The sequence below is a fragment of the Bufo bufo genome, chromosome 5, assembly GCF_905171765.1.
Source record: "Bufo bufo chromosome 5, aBufBuf1.1, whole genome shotgun sequence".
Classification (NCBI taxonomy): Eukaryota; Metazoa; Chordata; class Amphibia; order Anura; family Bufonidae; genus Bufo; species Bufo bufo.
In genome coordinates, this window is record NC_053393.1 from 97,167,078 (window position 1) to 97,189,691 (window position 22,614).

At 42.3% G+C, this 22,614-nt stretch overlaps 1 protein-coding gene across 1 annotated transcript in view; it reads right to left on the reverse strand.

The window, feature by feature from the left end:
• Positions 1-277: 277 nt before the first annotated feature.
• STMN2 (stathmin 2) overlaps positions 278-22,614 on the reverse strand; it is a 46,200-nt gene continuing 23,863 nt past the window's right edge. Inside the window, exons 2-5 of the mRNA XM_040432401.1 lie at positions 12,514-12,609; positions 8,209-8,381; positions 2,930-3,121; positions 278-432 (exon numbers count right to left, since the gene is read on the reverse strand). Of these exons, the coding sequence (XP_040288335.1) occupies positions 373-432; positions 2,930-3,121; positions 8,209-8,381; positions 12,514-12,609 (521 nt within the window). The 3' untranslated portion in view covers positions 278-372. The remainder of the gene's footprint in view (positions 433-2,929; positions 3,122-8,208; positions 8,382-12,513; positions 12,610-22,614) is intronic.

Here is a 22,614-nt window from a genome sequence, read left to right on the forward strand (position 1 = left end):
AAATTTGACATAGGTATTTTGGAAAGATTCAGCAAATTCATTTTGAGAAGAAACAGACGACACCTAAAGCCTGTTACAGGACATGTAAGGTTATGAAATAACTTGCATAATGCAATACTTGTAATTTTTTAACAAAAATGTAAGTATTTACAAAATAAGACCACATTTTTTTTACTTTTTTTTTTTTTAAACATGAAGCAAATCATTCTGCAAAGAGACCACATTTTTTTGTTTTTTTCTTAGATTTTTTGTTCATCATGAGTTCTTGTCGTTTTTTTTCTTTGTTTTGATTTTGTGATGTCATACATATTCCATATTGTTATCGCATGATCCGTAAATATAGGCAAATAAGTGACTAATGTTGGTATATTTTCAGCCTGACAGTTCTTCCTGGAGTTCCTTGTTCCTACGGACCTCAGCGGCATGCCTCTCCTGAAAAAACAAACAAACAGTAAGTAGGTAGTCAAGATAAGTTACTCGGAAGTAGTACTTCTTCACCATAAGGCTACATGCACACGACCGTTGTGTGTTTAGCGGTCCGCAAATTGCGGATCCGCAAAACACAGATGGAGTCCGTGTGCATTCCGAAATTTTGCGGAATGGCATGGACAGCCTTTAATATAACTGCCTATTCTTGTCTGAAAAGCGCTGACAAGAATAGGACAGGTTATATTTTTTTTGCTGAGGCCGCGGAACAGAGCAACGAATGCAGACAGCACACGGAGTGCTGTCCGCATCTTTTGCGGCCCCATTGAAGTGAATGGGTCCGCATCCGAGCCGCCAAAACTGCGGCTCGGATGCGGACCAATACAACGGCCGTGTGCATGAGGCCTAAGTATGGATAATATGTGAGCCTAAAGCCTCATGAGCATGACCGTACTTTTGGTCCGTGTCGATTTGCATTTTTTGCGGATTGCACACGGACCTATTAATTTTTGTGGTTCTGCACAGCACAAGAATGTCATCCTCATTTGTACGGCCGGGCCGCAAATGATAGAACCTGTCCAATTCTTGTCCGTTTTGCAGATAAGGATAGACTTTTTTACAGTGGGTCCTGCGAAAATTGCGGGATGCACACGGACCGCTCCCGTATTTTGCAAATCCGCCGTTTGCGGACCACAAAACGGATACGGTCATGTGTAGAACGACTAAGGCTTCATAGCACACTGACCCCTTCATTTCCATGGGGTCATGCACACATCCGTATTTGTTTGCTGGGCTGTACGGCTGTTCCACAAATTGTAGATCATGTCCTATAATTAATTGAATTGCAGATGAAAATAGCCTTTACTATTGATGGGAGTAAGAAAAATACGGAATACACACGGAATGTATACACATTTTTCAGATCTGTTGTTTGCAGACTAAAAACGGACATGGCTGTGTGCATGAAGCCTAACATTAGATAAATCAAAAGCTGACTCTGTAAATGGGCATAGCAGCCCAGCCTCATACAGCAGACTGGGCCTGAGCTGCAGTACCAGGCACAGGTACAAGCATATGTACGGCGCTGTGCCCGTGTAAACAGTGGCGGGGCACTGGAGTGCATCAGCTCTGTCATTCTGCCGACCAGTATGGCGGGTTTATATTGTCTATACAGGCACAGTGCGATACATACAACTGTAGCTGTTCCTAATACTGTAGCTAACAAGCACCATAAGGTGGGCGATTTAAATTTTTCTATGAACACTCTGTATAGCCTTTTAACAATGAATAATCTTTTTAAAGCTCTCATGACATATTCTTCATTAAAAAAAAAAACTCTGGAGCATCGGTTTTAGAATTCTGCATTGTTCCATTCCTTTGTTCAAATTTAAGAATAAAGTGATCACAGGGTCCATACATCGTCTGACATCGCCTAATCAGTCGGACTGTATAGGTACACGTTCTTTTGACAAGGGGAATGGTAATACCTGGTTATACTGTATTTAGGAGGAATTACAGAGGAACAGTGCATGCAGAGCTATGAGATAAGATTTTCCAGGATTAATATTTCACAGGGAAAACAACGATCTACTAAGGGTCCATTCACACGTCCGTGTGTGTTTTGCGGATCCACGGATGCGTGGATCCGCAAAACACGGACATCGGCGATGTGCGTTCCGCATTTTGCGGACCGCACATCGCTGGCACTTAATAGAAAATGCCTATTCTTGTCCGCAATTGCGGACAAGAATAGGACATGTTCTATTTTTTTCGGGATCGGAATTGCGGACCAGGAAGCGCGGATCCGCAATTCTGGATAGAAATGAATGGGTCCGCAATTCTGTTCCGCAAAATGCGGTACGAAATTGCGGACGTGTGAATGGGCCCTAAGACAGACATATCAGGAGCGATGATGGGCCCTCTTTAAAGGGGTTCTGCAGTTTGTTTAAACTGATGACCTATCCTCTGGATAGATCATCAGCATCTGATCGGCGGGGGGCCGATCAGCTGTTTGAGAATTCAGCGGCGCTGGCAGTAGCGCTGCGGCCTTCTCGCTGTTTACCGCAGGCCCAGTGACGTCACGACTAGTATCAATGGCCTGGGCGCCGCTAAGCTCTGCTCACTTGAATGGAGCTTAGCCCCGCCCAGGCCATTGATACTAGTCGTGACGTTACTGGGCCTGTGGTAAACAGCGAGAAAGCCGCGGAAATACTGCCAGCGCCACTGCCTTCTCAAAGAGCTGATCGGCAGGGGTCCCGGGTGTCGGACCCCCGTCAATCAGATGCTGATGATCTATCAAGAGGATAGGTCATCAGTTTAAACAAATTGCAGAACCCCTTTAATATACATAGAGCTTCTTGATAAAATGTACAAAGGAACATATGAAAATGATTTATTTTTATACACCTTATCTACTTAACATTTGATGTCCAACCCGTAGTAAAAATGATTAGAACTCATTTCTCGCCTTCCTTTCATTTTACTACAAACTTTGCAGCCTCACCTTCTCCTGAAGACGTTCCAAAAGGGAAGCTAAGTGGGCTTCACGGTTTTCTTTAATCTGTTCCATTTTAAGAATCAGTTTTTCCTCTGCCATTCGGCTGAAGTTATTGTTTTCCTCCAGAGCCTTTTGGAGAACATCCCGTTCATGCTCTCGTTTCTCTGCCAATTGCTTCAGGATTTGGGCTTCCTGAGACTAGAACAAAACAGAACGTGGCACTGGGTACTACGCTGTGCCTGCAATCATCGGAAACTGTTTTCTCAGTATTATCCATTTCTACCGAAATATAATTTACACTTGGTAAAAGATACAATTTGCAGCAGAAAAATAGCAAAACACCTTTTTTGTACATTTTTTTTTAGACTTTTTGTGATTTTACGCTGCTCTAACCACTTTTGAAAAGTGGGCATAGTGAACTATAATATATTATTTAGGTCTAGGACGGATTTAAAAATGGCAACTTTTTGAAAAGGTGCAAAAAAACAAAAACAAAAAAAGGGCAAAATCTTACTCCAGTGGAGAGGTGTTTTAAAGAGAGAGTACCTTTTAAGGGTCTGGAGCTTATCATATAACTAGCGGGTTGTTTAGGGCATAGTGAAGTCATGTTACAGAGCTTACTAGTTTCTCTATGTGCCGCTCCGTTCCCCTGCTGTCCCCCCCGTAACTGGTTTCCCGCCTGGTATGTAAATTCATACCATTGGTACAGGGTGGAGAAGACGGTCGTGTTTCTCAATGGTCGTCTTCTTCTCCCTGGCTGTGATGCTCTCCGCTGCGATTGGGCAGCTCACAGCTAGGGAAAAGGAGACACCCCCTGAGAAACAGGGCCGTCTTCTCCAGACCCTTGAAAGGTCCTCTTTAAAGAAAAAAAACCTGGAATAACATCTCTAGGCAAAATGTTTTTAGATGTGCCCAATTTATCAAACAGTATGTGATCTTTGATAAATTTGGGATAAATTATGGCAAGGCAGACTCAAGACAAACTGACTAAAAAAATTCCCCTAGTGGAATCCCAGTGCGATTGAACACAATAGTAAAACTCTATTATCCAGAATCCATGGGACAATTGTTTATGATTTTCTGTACATATATATCCTTATATTATCTGTCTACACGTTGTTTGTGGTATTGCAGTTCAGCCTACTGGATTACAAAAACGTAGATGCTTTCTTCCAAGAATACTCCCAGACCAGTTTATTGGCTGATGGCCGCAGGGGTGGTGGTTGGGTAAGGGGTGTCAAACGATCAACTAATGATGGCCTAAAAAATCTGGACAACCCCTTTAAATAATAACAACAACCTACAGGCAATAGACATGCAAACAACTTTTATAAATCATGTAGTGTGTGAATTTATATGGTCCTTTAATCCCTCACAGGCTTTTATTATACAGTGCATTATCATTTATACCATGGTTATATCAGGCTCGGACTGGCCCACAGGGGTACAGGTGAATCCCCCGGTGGGCCCCTGAGCTAGGTGGACCCCTAGTCTCCCACCCCCTGCAAAAGTGGCACATAACGCAGTAGACTGACTGCACTACATACATATACTCAGTGTACAGCACCTCCACCAGCCTATGGTCATATAAAAACTTAGATAGATTATTAAAGAAACTCCACAGTTTATTATTATAGACACAATCAGAGCTGAGCTGGCTTCTAGGTATAGGGGAAAGCCACCAGTGTCCTCTTCTCCCCAGGACCTACCTTCTCAAAGTTGCTGCAGGGACCCCCATATTCAATCATCTGGTAGCATCTTGCTGTTGTGTGAGCAGGGAATATTTGAATGTATCCGTACGGTGGGCCCCCAAAATACATTTTACTGGTGGGCCCTAAGCACTCCAGTCCAACACTGGTTTATATCATGTGATTTGGATTCTGACATAAATGGGAATTCCTGCAGGATTGATGTATTAGATTGGTCATAAATATTCCTAAAACTAACTCAAGGAAACCTCAGAGGAGTTGTAGCAATTATAACTGCTGCTGCAGGGCCTGGAAGCTGAGGGCCCACTAAGGTTCTGTGGGGGAAAAACATGGTGGTGTCTTTATACTATCTCTTCTAAAGCTGGCCGCCATACACTTTACAGTGTTTGGCCTACAGCAATTTCTCCCAACCGTCCATGTTTATGCATGCAGAATGCGCATGTTTTCTGAATGGAGAGATTGGAGTATGATGGACCAGACACTTCTGGTGGTGACTTGTCTCCAGTGTCGGACTGGGGTGCCTTGGACCCACCAGTTGTTTGTTTTGTGGGCCCACTGCAACGCTACATGCAAATATTTCAAATACCAATAAGAGTATATGTAGTTAAATATTAAATCACTTAGTAGTCACACCGTAAACGTAATTATACCATTATATTAACAACATGATTGACATACGCAAACTGGTTTAAAAATTAAAAACAACACAATTGTGGGGGCCTGGACAACAGGATAGACATAAAGTGCAAGTGCAAAATAATAGGATGGTATTAGAAACACAGCATAGCAATGGAGCTGTGGAAATATGCTAAATATGCAGAAGAAAATATAATATAATAAAGATGTATATAGAAAAGAAGCAATTAATAATACCAACCAAAGTATACAATCCCGTATCAGGTCAAACCACCACCACGCCAATGCGCGTTTCGCCGTCAGCTTTCTGAAGGGGTAGTGGCCGGTGGGATAGCAGAGCAAATATTTATAGTGCTATGGGTGGAGTATTGCTAAGTAGGTGTAATCAGTTTAATACAAATGCACCAATACCAAACATAGCTCAGTAATATGATCGTCTCAAATCCCATTTTGACCAATCAAAGGAGACCCCAGTTACCTGTTTCCGATCAACTAATAAATGGGCTGCTGGCTTACCGTATGGCGCACCATCATCTCAGCATGCCACCGACCACGAGACGCTCCCGCAGCACCCGGAAGACACGGAGTGCACAGTAACTTGCGCAGTCCGCATCATCGCGAGGCCGGGGGAGTGTCTCGGGGCTGCGCATGCGTCAAAGGAGTCCTGGCTCTTAGGGCATCTCACAGCATTAACTCTGTGTTCTTTACTTCATGTTATAATATAATCCGATATTGCCCTGAGTGAGTTACAGACGCTCCCCCGGCCTCACAATGATGCGGACCGCGCAAGTTACTGTGCGCTCTGTGTCTTCCGGGTGCCGTGGGAGCGTCTCGTGGCCGGTGGCATATTTTCTGCATATTTAGCATATTTCCACAGCTACATTGCTATGCTGTGTTTCTAATACCGTCCTATTATTTTGCACTTGCACTTTATGCTGTGTTGTTTTTAATTTTTTAACCAGTTTGTGTATGCCAATCATGTTAATATGTGTTTAATAAAATATAATGGTATAATCACATTTACGGTGATTTATTATTTAACTACATATACTCTTATTGGTTTTTGTAGTCTATTATGTATATGGGTTGATGTTACTCTAGAAGGGAAAGTAGGCTTGGTGTTCATACATGCAGATATTATCTGCTCACACAGTGGCACACAGCAGCAGGACAATACACGACGATTGCTTATGAAGGTCCCTGCGACGAAGGCAGGACCCCTGATGAAAAGATGCTGGCCGGCCTGCCTCTGCTTAGAAGTAACTCAGCCACCTGATGTATCTATAATAATAAACCGGGCAGTTTGTTAAATAATCTATCCAGTTTTTATATGGAAATAGGCTAGTTGAGATGTTATATGCTGGCTATCTATATGTAGTGCAGTCAGTCTACTCTGCAGGCGGTGGGGGACTAGGGGTCCTCCTTGCTCAGGGGACCACAGGGGGAGTCACCTCTTCCCCCGTGGACCAGTCTGAGCCTGCTTATCTCACATGTGAAGAGAAGGATCTGTCATGTTGAAATCCACAAGACCTTTACCCTGACGTCCTGTTGAAATTGGTTTGGCCATTAATCTAATGTGTATTATTCCTTGTACAGAAACTCTGATATATGAGATTAATATCCTTCAGTTCACTTTGAACAAGGTTGGGGCCAATTTCTGGCTTTGCTATGGAGCCATATGAAATCTAGTCAAACCTCTGATCAAGGTCTTCTTGAGCTATTGCTTTATTATAGTGCCATGCGTTCTTAGATATTGTAAGTAAACTTGTGGTGAAGATAAGTTATCTGTTTCTAGTAATCAGTGCAGTTCTCAATAGGTCTTAATTCAACACATATGTTTCTCCATTAGTACCAGTTAGCATATCTTTTTTAAAGGGACACTTCCATGAGAAAGGGGTATTTTTTGTTGCCAACAATTTTTGGCTGTTTTTCGATTTCATTTCAGCAGTAGTCTGCCATTGAAATGGCAAAATATTATCCTTCTGTAGCAAGGATACACAAACGATAAGACCTCTTAGGCCTTGTTCACACGTCAGTTATTTGATCAGTTATTTCCATCAGTTTTTGTGAGCCAAAACCAAGAGTGGGGGTTACATAGAGATAAGGTATAAGGGAAACATCTGCAGCTGTTCTGTGTTTTTGACCCGCACCTTGGTTGAACTTGATGGATTTATGTATTTTTTTAACCCTATTAACTATGTGACTATGTGACTATGTAACCTGGTTTGGGCTCACAATAACTGATGGAAATAACCGGTCAAATAATTGACGTGTGAACAAGGCCTTATATAGACAGTTAACCCATTTTCTGTTAACTGTGGGTAAAATGTTATCTGCAAGGGAATCCTCGTAATAATAGTAGGTGTAGGATTGGGTTAGCAGCATGACAGCTCTATTGTTCTCTTGATAGACCTAGATTAAGATGTCAACAGAAGCCCATTGCAATGAATGGTGCAAAGTTTGATCGACTAATTGAGTCACTACAGGGGGACTGTCTGGTCACAGTGATGGCCTGACTGAAAAACTTAAGTGAGGCTTTTTTCTGTGCTAAAAGTCCAAAGAAAGAGGAAGTTAAAGAGCCAGGACAGGAAGTGGAATACATGGAATGATTTAAAAAATGATATCCAGAAAACAATCCTTTAGACACGAAGTAAGAACTTTCTTTATCCCTACTTATTATCTTCTTATTTTTCTTTCATCTTCATTTTCTCTTATATTGGGATGACATTTGGGGCTTTGGAACCAGATTCTAGGTTTCCATAGAGTTATGGACTCAAGTTTTTCCAAAATATTTTCAACTTACTGTTCAACGGTTGTCCTGGAACCAAGTGATATTCTAATTTGGGGGAGCACTGTATTCACATATTGGTTGTTAATATGTAATAATTGAATAAGGAACTGTCATTTTAACCCTATATAATATAAAGACATATATACTACCTTTCTTCTCTCCTCTGCAGCTTCCAGTTTTGCCTGTATCTCTTCTAGGGAAAGTTCCTTCTTCTTTGGAGAAGCCAAGGTTCGTGGAGCCTCAGAGACTGGAGATGGTGGCTTTAGTATCAGCTCAAAAGCCTGGCCAGATGCACGCTTATTAATCTGTTTAACTTCCATATCTAATCAGCAAAAAAAAATGTTGCATTACGTTAACCTCAAAAGGCTGATCATTTTGAGAAAAAATGGCAAAGGTTTTGCAAAAATAATAACTTGGCTAAATTCAAACTTGTTTTGTAGCTTTCATAATAGAAGCCACAACCCTCTGCCGCCTCTGCTGCACAACAGACGCCCCCGCGCCCCTTGACTTATAGCGGGGTCTGTGGGGTTCTGCAGTGGTTTCTGTCACTTTGATTGGAAGAAGAGCACTGCATGCAACTCTGTTCTTTCCATCAAAATTTACTTAAACTGCCGTGATTGTAGAGCCTAAGCTAGTAAAAAAAGGCAAAAGTACAAAAATGTCTCACAATAAGGGTCTATTCACACGTCCGTTTTTTCTTTCCTGATCTGTTCCGTTTTTTCAGGAACAGATCTGGACCAGATCTGGACCCATTCATTTTCAATGGGTCCTGGAAAAAATCGGACAGCTCAATGTCAGATTTTTTCCAGGACCCATTGAAAATGAATGGGTCCAGATCTGGTCCAGATCTGTTCCTGAAAAAACGGAACAGATCAGGAAAGAAAAAACGGACGTGTGAATGGACCCTTAGATCTACATCATACAACTTCCATATTATGCAATATTTAAATGAAGGCTTATATGTATAAGGCCTCATGCACACAGACGCAGCTGATTTTGCGGTTTGCAAATAGCAGATCCACAACACGGATGCCGGCCGTGTGCGTTCCGCATTTTGCAGATCGCAACATACTGCCCTCTGTTAGAACTGCCTATTCTTGTCTGCAAAACGGACAAGAATCGGACATGTTGTATTTATCTTTTTTTGAGGGCCTGTGGAACGGACATGCGGATGCAGACAGCGTACGATGTCCGCATCTTTTGTGGCCCCATTGAAATGAATGCGGACCAAAACCACAGTTGTGTGTATGAGGCCTAATTGATATTGTTTGCTATACTGGCAAGTGTGATGAGTAGATGACCACGTGTACTATCATGACAGTACTGGTTATAATAGTTTCTGCAAAGAAAATTGGGATCTGTAATCAGCTGCATTAGTATAATGTGCTTTTACAGTAAATATATATTGTGTTGATTTTACATAGGACTTCAGTCAAACCAACTACCTGCAGATTGTTTTAACTCGGCATATTAAAGGAATTGTCCCACAATTAAATATTAATTTACTCTATTATATCACACAAAACAGAACACCTTTTCAATTGTAATATTTTTTTTTTTCTAAGGCTCCTGTGTCTAGATATTGCTGTAGAGTCTTTTTACACTGCTTTCTAGTAAAAAGAGACATCCCTAATGAATTATATTACAAATTTTCTTAAAATCACTGTCCCTACACAATGTTAAACTGAAATGACCATTACATTTTAAATAAAATCGATGTAGCAGAGCAGAGTACCACTGCCTCCTCTTGTAGATTGTACAGAGTTGCTTGGAAGTGTGCGCCTGATGAAGAGACTGAAGTTGTCTCAAAAGCTTCCTATCTAACATCATTGCTTCCGTTTTTGTTAGCCATTAAAAGGTATCATATCTGCAAGACTCTTATTTTGTTTCTCTTAATAAGAGCACTAAACTAGCATTGGAAGTTTCTTGTATGCTGTAAAATAAAAATTGTACTTTTACACATTATATATCAGTTTGGAGAAAATGCACGTTTGGCACTTAGTTGCTGTAGTTGTATCCTGAAGACAGTCTGTGCGTAGAGCTGGTGACACAAATGATGCCCATGAATTGTTCGAGCAGTAGTGCAGCTTCCTTGCTGCTCTTCACCACTGTCGTGTCCATAAAAATACAGTATGTCAGTCAAATAGCAGTATCAGCAAAGGATTGCCCATGCTATTATGGCTGATACACAGAATTAATTACATGCAATATTACGTTGGTCACATAACAACATCAATGACCAAAAAAAAAAGGGGGTTAGTCAGCACATCCCAATGCACAGGTGCACACTGCCATGGCTAGAAACATAGAGACAAAACACAATGCAACATGACTCTGCAAACCAAATAAAGAACAATAATGCCATAGTCACAAAAAATATTATAGTGCTAATGCTACGCCTATTTTATAAAGTGAGATGCTTGGCAAATGCATTTTGTACAAAACCATTTGGGCCCGTCTGCCAAACGTCAAGGCGATCTCTGTAAAACGGGAACCTAACACTAAATACTACCTGTTATGTGCCATAATGGCTGCCATAAAGTTCAGGAAGTGTTGGTTCCACATGCATGCTGGGTCCACTCTGCCTTTTACCATTTTGGTGCCATAATGGCCTCCATTACTTCCAGGGGATGCAGGTACCAACATGCATGGCGAGCCCACTCCATACCTTTTCAGAGTGGACCCAGCATGCATGTGGAACCAACACTTTCTGAACTTTATGGCGGCCATTATGGCACATAACAGGTAGTATTTAGTGTTAGGTTCCCGTCTTACAGAGATCGCCTTGACATTTGGCAGACGGGCCCAAATGGTTTTGTACAAAAGGCATTTGCCAAGCATCTCACTTTATAAAATAGGCGTAGCATTAGCACTTGAATATTTTTTGTGACAGGCATTATTGTATTTTATTTGGTTTGCAGAGTGCTGTTGCATTGTCTTTTTTCTCTAAATATCAATGACCAGTCACATAGTAGTGTCCTCATAGCAGTCATTAATACAATATACAAATGTGCCAAACCCAGGGACCCTATAATACAAGGCACCTATGTTCTCCATCCCTATAACAACTTCCACGTGAGCATCTACTTGAATGCAATTACTGTATTTCTTCCTGAGCAAATCTGTGCCGACGAGGATTAGCAGAATTCGTTATATTCTGACATCGTGCCAGGAATCTTAATTGCCCCCTGAATTTTTTACAGCTATTCAGCGTGGGGTTGGGTATTCAGTAGTCACCCTTGTCATACTGTAACCTTATCAATCATATGGAAACTATTGATCCTAGCCCGATATCTACCATACTAAGAAGCGTAGTAATTTGAAGGGAAAGTCCACTACCCCAAAAACTGGAGTTTCCCACTGTTTTCATCGTTCTCTATGAATATTTCTTTGCCCCCATTGTTTCCTAAGCTGCAGCTCTAATACATTTGGGATGTAACATAAGTTTTCACCAGCAGGTGATATGTGCAGATCTCTATGCTCCAGTGGAGATATGAATGTGTACTTGTCCTGGAAGTGTGTATTCAAAGACACCAAGAGCGGAATTTCCGTGTGTATGTATGGTGAGATTTATTAAGAAAAATTTGACAGAATCCCATGGCAAAGAGTGCCTAAAACGTGCAGTACTTGGCGTCTACCAATTTTATTGTGTTATGTGCCTATTATGTATTTTGATATTTTTTGCAGCTCTATCAATAAAAGTATCAAGAGAAACTGCTAATTGTTCAGTTGTCACCAACTCATAGATTCATGCGTCAATGAGAAATCTTTCGCTATGGGTCCGTATAGTCTGTACTGTATGGACACGCCATGTGCATTTTCAGTAGATCCTGGTCCACGCTCTCTTGCTTCTTTTTACTGCTTTATTGTTGCATATTCAGACAAGTTTTAGCCCATCTAAAGCATAGCAGCTGAGAAAGGCTTTGGACAAGCCGAAATGCTGTATGTTTTATCTCAATATGCAAGAATGAAGCAGTAAAAGGAAACGAGTGCATTATTCTACCAGCACTCAGCTCATTGGGTGGCCATGAACATTGTTATAGACCGTGAACACCAGGTGGCGCCATACCATGTTAGTAAATGACATAACTCTTCAGCTGTTCAGTTTCTAACAGCATGTAAATAGCAGATATTCATTTTTTTTATGATCTACGTGAAAGCTGTGTGGAACTGAGAAACACTGGTTTCTACAAGGGGTTGTTACACGATTTAATACTCTACGTATATCAAGGTTTCCCAACCTGCGGCTATACAGCTGTTGGAAAACGTCATCATACCCTGATCGTCAGGCATGCTAGGGGTGTAGTTTTGCAACAGCTTGAGGGAAAGACTAAGCAAGTGAGGGTAATTGTTCTATACTTAACTGTCATATGAACTGAAGCAATATGCTTATGGATCTGTTGGGTAAATATGGAGACATATATACAGAGAACATGCACAGGCCAGTTACTCACCATCAAATGTGTATGCATTGATGTTTCGGGGCTCAGAATGGAAACATGAGCAGATTAGAGACAGCATAGATAGCTCCTTCATTTTTTCCTTGTAGGCTGGAAAAAAAAAGAAAATATATTGTCTGTTAATCCCTTAAAGGGGTTGGACCATCTCACACATTTGTGGCATATTGCTAGGATATTCCTCCAATGTCAGATAGGTGCACAGCTATTTCCAGAATTCCCATAGAAGTGAATGGAAAGCGCACAGCGCAAGCGCGCCTCTCAATTCACCTCTATCGACGTTCCAGAAATTGTTGAGCCGGCACTCCTATGGAGGGAATTGGACCTGCACCTATCTGACATTGGTGGCATATCCCAGATATGTGACTGCAAATCAATTTCATGCATTTCACTGCAGATGTTTTGGCGGTAAGAGATTGTTTGCTGCAAACCTCATTCAGATGAATGGAATTGATTTTTAGTTGCAGAAGATCCTTCTACAAAAGCTGCTACATGTGAACGCGCCGTATTCCTTCTATGGAGCTCCCATACCCCAACTGCATATTCTACTGACTTGGAAAAATCCATTTGTGAAATTATGTTAAAGGGATTATCCAAGATCTGTAATGCCCCCCCCCCCCCATACACAGATTGTACTTACCTTGCTCCCTGGCACCCGAGTTGCTTCTGATGCTGGTACGGCCACCGCTGCATCGCCCCGTCACGCGGATGAAAACATCCGGTGTCTAGGAAGGGCCAGCCAATAGCAGGCCTCGACGGTAACAAGCCTCACTAGCATTGCAGGTGATGCTAGGGAGGCTTGTTCCCATTGCGGCCTGCTATTGGCTGCACACCGCAGACCCCCCATCACCGGATCTTTTCATCCACACGACGGGGAGATGCAGTGGCGGCCGTACCGGCATCAGAAGCGATGCGGGTGCGGGGGAACGAGGTAAGTACAACCTCTGTGAGGGACCCAGGCATATGGGAGGGTATTATTGATCTTGGATGACCCCTTTAAGATAAGCAGTGAACAGACACATAAGGCACTGCTTATTTCCCAGATGAACATGGGATCAGTCACTGAAAATCCAGCATGGCATTTATTGTTTCCCCAGATACAGACTGGTCTCATACTGTACATACTATTCATCTGGCTTTGGTTGCTACTAATGAGTTACCCTGTTTATCCATTTTATACACAATGTCAAAGTAGTCATAGCACTTTATGTTTCTTAATTCTACGATAAGTGACAAAATGCTGAAAACCCCTTAGCTATCTGAATCTATGGCATTATCTGACAACTTCTGCAAACTATTTATTCAAAGAAAATTAAGTACTAGCTATTTAGACCTTGATGTCAACGGCACAGTTTATTTAATATGTTACAATACATATCTGATTATTCTAACACCTATATAGTTGTTGCGTCATTATTAGCATAGACGGATTTGTCGCGGGCTGCTTCATACTGAAAATGTAAACTGAATTTTTTTCTTTTAGGATGTAAGCACAACAACATGATAGGAAAATGATAGGAAGATTAAGTAACATTTTCTATATAGTATTCTTTTATAAATTGCAAACCCTCAACAAGCAGGTTAGCTGCTGATAGATCTTATTATTCTTGCTATAATAATGTATCTGTCTAATCTTATCTTGTCTCTGTCTACTTTTTTGATATTGTACTGAAAAGGGCCTTGGGACGAGGGTCTGGAGAGGATATGCACCTAATCTTCCTATACTAATCTGTGCTGCTCAATTTTTTTTGTATTACCTGTTATCTATCTGTCACGAGACGCCGGGGCGCTCGCTCTCCTCAGCGCCGCCGGTGTCCCGTTTCTGTGAAGGAGCGAGGACGCGCACATCTTGGTGATAGGGGGCGGGACGGACCGGCCGCGCATGTCTCCTCCGCGCGGCCGGCGTCCCCAGTTCCCCCTGCAACCAGGCGAGGTCTGAGCACCGAGCTGGGCACTTGGTGCTCAGCTGTACTTCCTGGTGCGGGTCATGTGATGCTGGCCACGTCACATGACCCCAGTTAGCTAGTATTTAACAGGCAGCCTGCTGGCCACAGGTTGCCTGTTAATTTAGGTTCCTGGTGATTTGTTTGATTTCTGTATGCTTACCTGATCCTGTTCCCTGACGATCCTTTGCCTGCTCCTCCTGTACTGCGCATCCCTCCTGGTATTTTGACCTTGGCTTCCACCTGACTATTCTTTGCGGACTCCTGTTGTACTTCTCTACTCTTCTGGCATTTGACCCTGGTTTCTCCTGACCATTCTTTGCTTATCCCTCTGTACTGCGTTGCCCTCTTGGTTTTGACCGGGTCCGTTCACGATCCGTTTTTTGTCTCGTCTGTCCTCCCTTCACATATTCTAAGTTAGGGACTGCCGTCCAGTTGTCCCCTGTCATCAGGACTCGTGAGGCAAGTAGGCAGGGCCAGGGGTGAGGGTGGAGCGCAGTGGTCACTATCCTCCCTCCTGTGTGTGTGTGGACGTGACCGTTACACTATCTGTCTGTCTATCTATACAGTGTCTATCTATCTATCTATCTATTATCTATCTATCTTCCTAAATATTTCTGAAATATCCCCACATTCTTTGCTAAATCAATCTCTGCACAGAGCTTTCGCCGGTGAATTGAATTCTAGTCTTTCTAAAGTAATCTGTTGACAAACTAACTTTCTGTTATGGAAGTGTCTGATAACTCATCTACTTAGGACCTATTAGAGGTCTACTGTACTAGTAGATCTCAATCTTCTGGTTGCCTGTCTGAGGTCAAATGGCTGGCAATGTAAATTAACTCACCTTTTCAAGAAATCTTCCGGGAATATAATACTGATGATTTATCCTTAAAGGGGTTGGCCATTTTCTGGTTATTGTTGACCAATGTGTATATAAGATAATTATATGACACTTACTAATATAGCCTATGTGGAAATTCTGCACCATTTTCTATATTTCATAAGGTACACAACGTCTATTGTGCTGTCCACACAGACATCTTGTCCATAAAAAGGCTGCTGATGGAGGGTCATGTGACCAGGCAAATCACCTCCATGTGATGTCTCCTTCGTTCAGATACACTGCCCCACCATTTGCGCTTGTTCTGTTTAGTGCAGGTGCAGTGTGTTTGGATGGAGGAGACATCACATGGAGGTGATTTGCCTGGTCACATGACCCTCCATCAGCAGCCATTTTATGGACAAGATGTCTGTGTGGACAGCACAATAGACGTTGTGTACCTTATGAAATATAGAAAATGGTGCAGAATTTCAACATAAGCTATATTAGTAAGTGTCATATAATTATCTTATATACACATTGGTCAACAATAACCAGAAAGTGGCCAACCCCTTTAAGACAGCCGACACCACCACTGATCAGCTGTTAGAATTGTCAGCTGACCTCCGGTGAGCACTGCAGCCTCTTCATGGCATACCAGGCACAGCACCGTTCATTGTATAGTGGCTGTGCTTGGTATTGCAGGCCTATTCTTGTGAGTTCCACTGCCTTTCTGAACAGCTGAATGGTAGGGGTGCTGCGAGTTGGATCCCCACCAATCAAATATTGCGATGAGCTATTCTAAGAATAGGTCATCAAATATTGTACTCCTGGAAAACCCCTTTAAGTTTTTCTTGGCTGGATTTCTAATCTTTAAGTGAACACAGATCTCTAAAAAGTGCTGGGGAAGGGCTGTTAGGAAATTAATTGCAGGGAAACATCAGTAAGAAAATGAAAATGTAACATTTGGGATTCCGGTAATCAGCAGAAAACAACAGAAATATATCTTGCCCTAAATATAATCCTAAAATTGGCTAGGCAAGAAGACAGAAAAAGACTGCATATTAATGACAGCCTCCATTACTTGTTATGATTTAGGCTGCTAGCAGTAGACAGATGGAGTACATATTAGTGCAGCATTTGGCAGAGCGCCTTCTCCCCCGTAATTATCAATCCAAAAACTCCACTGCCCTGTGCTCCATCTGCATGGCTAAGTCCTACATTTTACATACCGACAGATTGTTTCATCACTAATTAATCAATTCTCATCAGTCTTGGCCTCATCTTCTGTGCAATTCCAGTTAAATTGTATTAGAAAAACAAAAATGGTACTGTAAGTGGTTCAGTAAACTGCACTGACATTGTAGCACCTTGGTTTTACCAAGGAATATATAGAGATGTACAGTGTTAGACATTAAAGGATATGGACACCTTTGGGGCAATTTTTTATGTTTGCAATTTTACTCATTTTGGGCTAAAATAATTTTTTCAGTTGGTCTTTATTAAACAATTTCAGCAGGTTTTGTGATACATGTTGTGAGGAATATGGATTAATATTTACTGTCAGCCATGTCCTCACGCCCCCATTTGCTGACAGATAGCAGAGGTAGTAAACTCCACAGGAGGGCCCTGCTTCAAAGCCCCAGCCCTGATTGTCATTTGATTCACCTCTTGGCATGTTTATCAGTGTACATGCAAAATAAGTTCCCACCCCCAGCCATCTGAGTGTCAGCTGGCAAGGAAGAAAGCCCCAGGGGTCCAGGTTTCAAGGAGGCCCCAGGTGAACAATGTCACACCTCCCAGTTTGGAGGCAAGCTAAATCCTGCAGGAAAACCCCCCAGCAGGAGGCATCAGCCCTCCCAGGATCAAGGATACCATCCAGAGATGTTGGGACCTACATTTCATAAGGGATTATGAATCGCCCGGCCATCGCAGGCGCAAACCGGATACATATTTGTGTCCCGGTGGCCACGATGTACCTGCCCATGGGCTTTATTTGATGGGGGCATGCCAGGAAAAGAAGATATCCATATCTCCCCATAGAAACCACATAACAGTACCACGTTTGGACTCTACTTGTAGCCGGAACCCAGGCAGGCCCGTTGGTCCCAGAACCATCTCTCTGTGACCCTCTGGTCTGGAGCTATGAACCCTAAAGGGTTTTGTGGGTCATTTGCTGCCAGCCCAGAGGAGGGGGAGTGGACCCCTCCCTGAGGCCGGGGGGGGGGGGGGGGGAGGAGGGGCCAGCTACAGGTTAAAAGGCTTGTGCCAGCAAGCGGGCGTGTCTTTCTCTGAAAGGGGGTCACATCGTGCAAATGTGCTTGGAGAGACCTGGAAACCGCTGACATCACCGCCCCCCCGTGATTGAAGCCAAGGGCTATTTCACCCTTATGACCCAAAGGAACTTTCATCTACCCGGTAACTGACTTTTACACTGCTTAACCCTGTTGTACCCATATAATCTGTTTCTGTAACCTCACTGTATATATTCTCTGTGTATATTGTGTTGTATCTAGTGTACCCTTACGGCGATTAAATATATAATTTAATCTTGTGCTGCCTTGTATCTCGATCACGAATCCCCACGTCCGTGTTTCGCCTTTTTATAAGCTACAGCGGGTTGCTTTCTCACCCTATATAATCCCTTTAGTGGACCGGGCTTATATCAAACGAGAAGCTGGTGGCAGATTTCCCGGGCTGAGACAGTGCTGTTTTCACTGCGACAGGGAAAAGGCTCTCTCATCTTGTTGCCTCTCTGTGCCCGGGTGGACAGGAGGTGTGTGTGTAAACTGTACCAACCTGACCTTACCTGCTCATCTGGAGGGTGTAACATCACGTTTTTTGTAACCAGTGACTATACCGCATCTCGTGAGCTCGACGTAGGTGACGTCAAGCGGGCACGAGGTGTGATATTCGTCACATATGTGGTTAAAACTCTTATTGGACTGATAAGTATATGGCTTACATAAATGTTTATGAAGTCAGGAGATCAGAAATAAGGCTTCACATGAGCTGTCAGCTGACGGAACTCAGGATGTACAGTCTGCAAAACTACTGAAATTTTTTATGAAGACCAACCCAAAATGAGTAAAGTGCAATAATAAAAAAAATTCCTCAAAGGTGTCCTTAGCCTTTAAACCTAAAGTCTGCCTCATAGGCTTTGTTCACATCATGTCTATTGTAATACACCTTTCCTTGTGGTATGCTGGAATATACTGGTCAGACATACGCCAAAAGAACACTCTTTTGGCCTCCATCAGTCCTATACATCAGACATTTGTCCTGTTATACACACTATGTGGACATCATACAGCTGTATACAAAACATATACGCACGTGGACAAAATTGTTGGTACCACCTTCTGTTAAAGAAAGAGAAACCCACAATGGTCACTGTGATAATAAATAAAATGACTGAAGATCAGCTAATGAAAATCAAACACTTTATTATAATTGTTGCCCTATGAAATTGGTGTTGTGTTCGAGATTGGATGTAGATTGTGAACCCAATTGGGGACCGGTGAACGATAAGAATATGTGTACAGCACTGTGGAATATGTTGGCTTAACCCCCAGGAAATATTTGAATAAAAAAGTACCAACGGCTTGTTTTGCATCTGGATATCTCTAGGTCGTGAATCTCATAGTTTTGCACACTGTAGCCTTTATCTGCACCTCTGATTTGTGACTTATTTATGCTCCTATATGATCAGGGCTTACAGTGATGAGGGAGGAACCCATAACAACCAAAACAGATGCCTCCTCTCATGTCTTTGGAAGCTGCCAAGTTGACTCATACATCCTCCACTCAATGGGGAATATTCCTCCTCATAGTCATTTCATTTTCTTTTTGATTTTTTTTTTTTACACTGATTTTATTTTTGGCAAAGGCCATTACAAGTTCAGAGGACATACTGTAATTCATTCTGCAAAAGTTTGTAGAAGGGGAAACATTGTCAAGTAATCATATATATTCCACAATCATTAGATTCCATCAGTCGCAGTAAGCTTTTTCCTGTGTGGCTTAGTGAACATCAGCATAGCTTTAGGCAAATGTCTGATACTTTATACTAAATGGGTAAAACTAGAATAATGGGCGAGCACACTACATTTGTATCATAGAGTGCATAAAATTTTTAATTAAATCCAATATATCGACACGTGTATAAACATAAAATCAAGTCATACAATAATAAAATACAGTAAAATGACCTAAAATATCACTTGTGTACTTGGAATAATACACTTCTAAATACCGCAGGTGAATGGGATGGTTTGCACAGTGTGCTGAAGTCCAATTGCTGTTGTTGGACCAGATTAACATATACCTATAAGTATCATGTAGAAGTCCGCTAATTTAGTGCGATATCTTGAATTCTCCTGTCCAGGAGGTCTCCAATCACAGGTCTATTGCACAGATGTATGCTGGTGATGGCTCCAATATAAATAGAAGGTATAGAGATCACCTATTTCAGTCTCTTGTATATTCCCTAAACCTTGGGTGCTGATTTTATACACCCGTTTGTTGAATCGTATTGCAAAGTCCCGTAATCACTGTAAATATAGCAGCTTGTATATGGAAGCTTCTTACCTCCCTCGTGGTGGACGGTCTGTTTCAGTGTGAGTCGGGCAGCGCGGGACACTGCCGGCGTCTGACTACGTTCAGCTGCAGCTGACTTACCCGAAGTCTCACGGGATTTCCCAACGGGATTTCGTCCGGCACAGAGGAGAGGATACAGTGAATCGCCAATATATTTCTAGTTATTGGAAAAGTCCTTCGGTTCAATTTCACAGCATGGCCATGCTTGTGGACGTGGAGGTGCTTTTAGTTACAGGTGTGTGATCCGGCCCATACGCGTTTCGGGAACGCTCCTTCCCTTCATCCCACTGATGAAGGGAAGGAGCGTTCCCGAAACGCGTATGGGCCGGATCACACACCTGTAACTAAAAGCACCTTCACGTCCACAAGCATGGTCATGCTGTGAAATTGAACCGAAGGACTTTTCCAATAACTAGAAATATATTGGCGATTCACTGTATCCTCTCCTCTGTGCCGGACGAAATCCCGTTGGGAAATCCCGTGAGACTTCGGGTAAGTCAGCTGCAGCTGAACGTAGTCAGACGCCGGCAGTGTCCCGCGCTGCCCGACTCACACTGAAACAGACCGTCCACCACGAGGGAGGTAAGAAGCTTTCATATACAAGCTGCTATATTTACAGTGATTACGGGACTTTGCAATATGATTCAACAAACGGGTGTATAAAATCAGCACCCAAGGTTTAGGGAATATACAAGAGACTGAAATAGGTGATCTCTATACCTTCTATTTATATTGGAGCCATCACCAGCATACATCTGTGCAATAGACCTGTGATTGGAGACCTCCTGGACAGGAGAATTCAAGATATCGCACTAAATTAGCGGACTTCTACATGATACTTATAGGTATATGTTAATCTGGTCCAACACCAGCAATTGGACTTCAGCACACTGTGCAAACCATCCCATTCACCTGCGGTATTTAGAAGTGTATTATTCCAAGTACACAAGTGATATTTTAGGTCATTTTACTGTATTTTATTATTGTATGACTTGATTTTATGTTTATACACGTGTCGATATATTGGATTTAATTAAAAATTTTATGCACTCTATGATACAAATGTAGTGTGCTCGCCCATTATTCTAGTTTTACCCATTTTACCTTTCTGAGGGTGGGTGTCCCTCATATTTGGGCTAGCAGCACCTGTTCCACATCTCCGTTTAGAGTGAGCCACCGTCCTACTGTTTACTTTATACTAAATATATATCTGTCACCCGCAAGTGTTATCGGAAGGGTGAAATGTGATGTCAAATAAAGGAATCTAATAAATTTAAAATACAACAAAGCAAACTTTATGCAATAGAGTGGAGCTGGTTAAAGGCACAGACCAGTATGCCTTAAAGGAGTTTTCCACTTATGACTTATACCCAGGATGGCCCATCAATATCTGATTGTTGGGGCATTTGAAACTCCCTGATGCTCTGACCATTGTGCAGTTTGTGGAGCTTGTAACTGCTGCATTGCTCCCACTGACTTCAGAAGAGCACTGCAGTAACCAGCTCCATCTACTCCATGGATGGAACTGTCTAGTTCTGGTGAAGACTTTTGGAGCTACTCCAAAACTCTGACTGGCAGGGTGACAGACTCCAGTCCTGCCAATCAGATATTGGTGGTCTGAGGATAGCCCATCAATAGTGTAGAAAGGGGCAAACCCTTAATACTCAATAATGAAAAATGTGTGACTATTTAAACTATGGACATTGGAGCACACACAGTGAATCCTGGAAAAAGCTCTAACGGGAAAACCCAGGGTCAGGCTAAGGACTTGGTGTGCCACATGAAATGGCGTATCACTGGTTGAGCTACTATGGGGCTGTGGTGGAAGGGGGAGGGGGGATGTTCAGGCACTGAGCTGTTTTCACTTCTTCCCAACTTCTTTCCATTAGCAGCCACTAGGGGGAGTTCACTGCATAGACATAGACATAGACGATTCTATTGTAGCTGTATAAATTCATATATACTGACTTCCCTTTAGTGGTGATTGCAGACAGCCAGAGCATTATCGTTTACAATGGGATATGGAGTTCACTGGGGGAGATTACTCAGTGGCACAGGTTTACCAAAGACAGAACCAAAGACAGAACTTGTCTGATTAACCTAATTCGTTTTTATGAAGGGGTGAGTGGAAGCCTGGACAGAGGGGCGGCTGTGGATGAAGTGCTTCTGGAGTTTGCAAAGAAATTTGATACTGTCCCTCATAGATGCTTTATAGGTAAAATAACGTCTAGGTTTAGAAAGTAAAGTTTGTAACTAAATTGAAAACTGAATTGTCCAGAGGTTTGTGGTCAATGATGCCTACTTTGAATGGTCCCCGGTTATAAGTGGTGTACTCCAAAGTTAAGTCTGCAATTTTTAAACTTATTTATTAATGATATAGATAGAGGATGGGATTATTACCACTGTTTCTTTCTTTTTTTTTTTTTCAGATGAGAGCAAGCCATATGTGCTATGCAGTCTATGGAAGATGTCCATAAACTAGAAGCTGACTTGGGCACTCTGAGTGTTTGGGCATCCACTTGTCAAATTCAATTGTCAGTCAATGTGAATACATATATAGTTGTGCATCTAGCCACTGATAATTTACATGCATCATGTGTCCTAGGGCGAGTAACGCTGGGAGAGTCACTTGCAGAGAAGGATTTGGGTGTCGTTGTAGATCATTAAATAACAGCATTCAAAGTCAATCAGCTTCTTCTAAGACTAGCAGGATATGGTCTCGTATTAAAAGAGGAA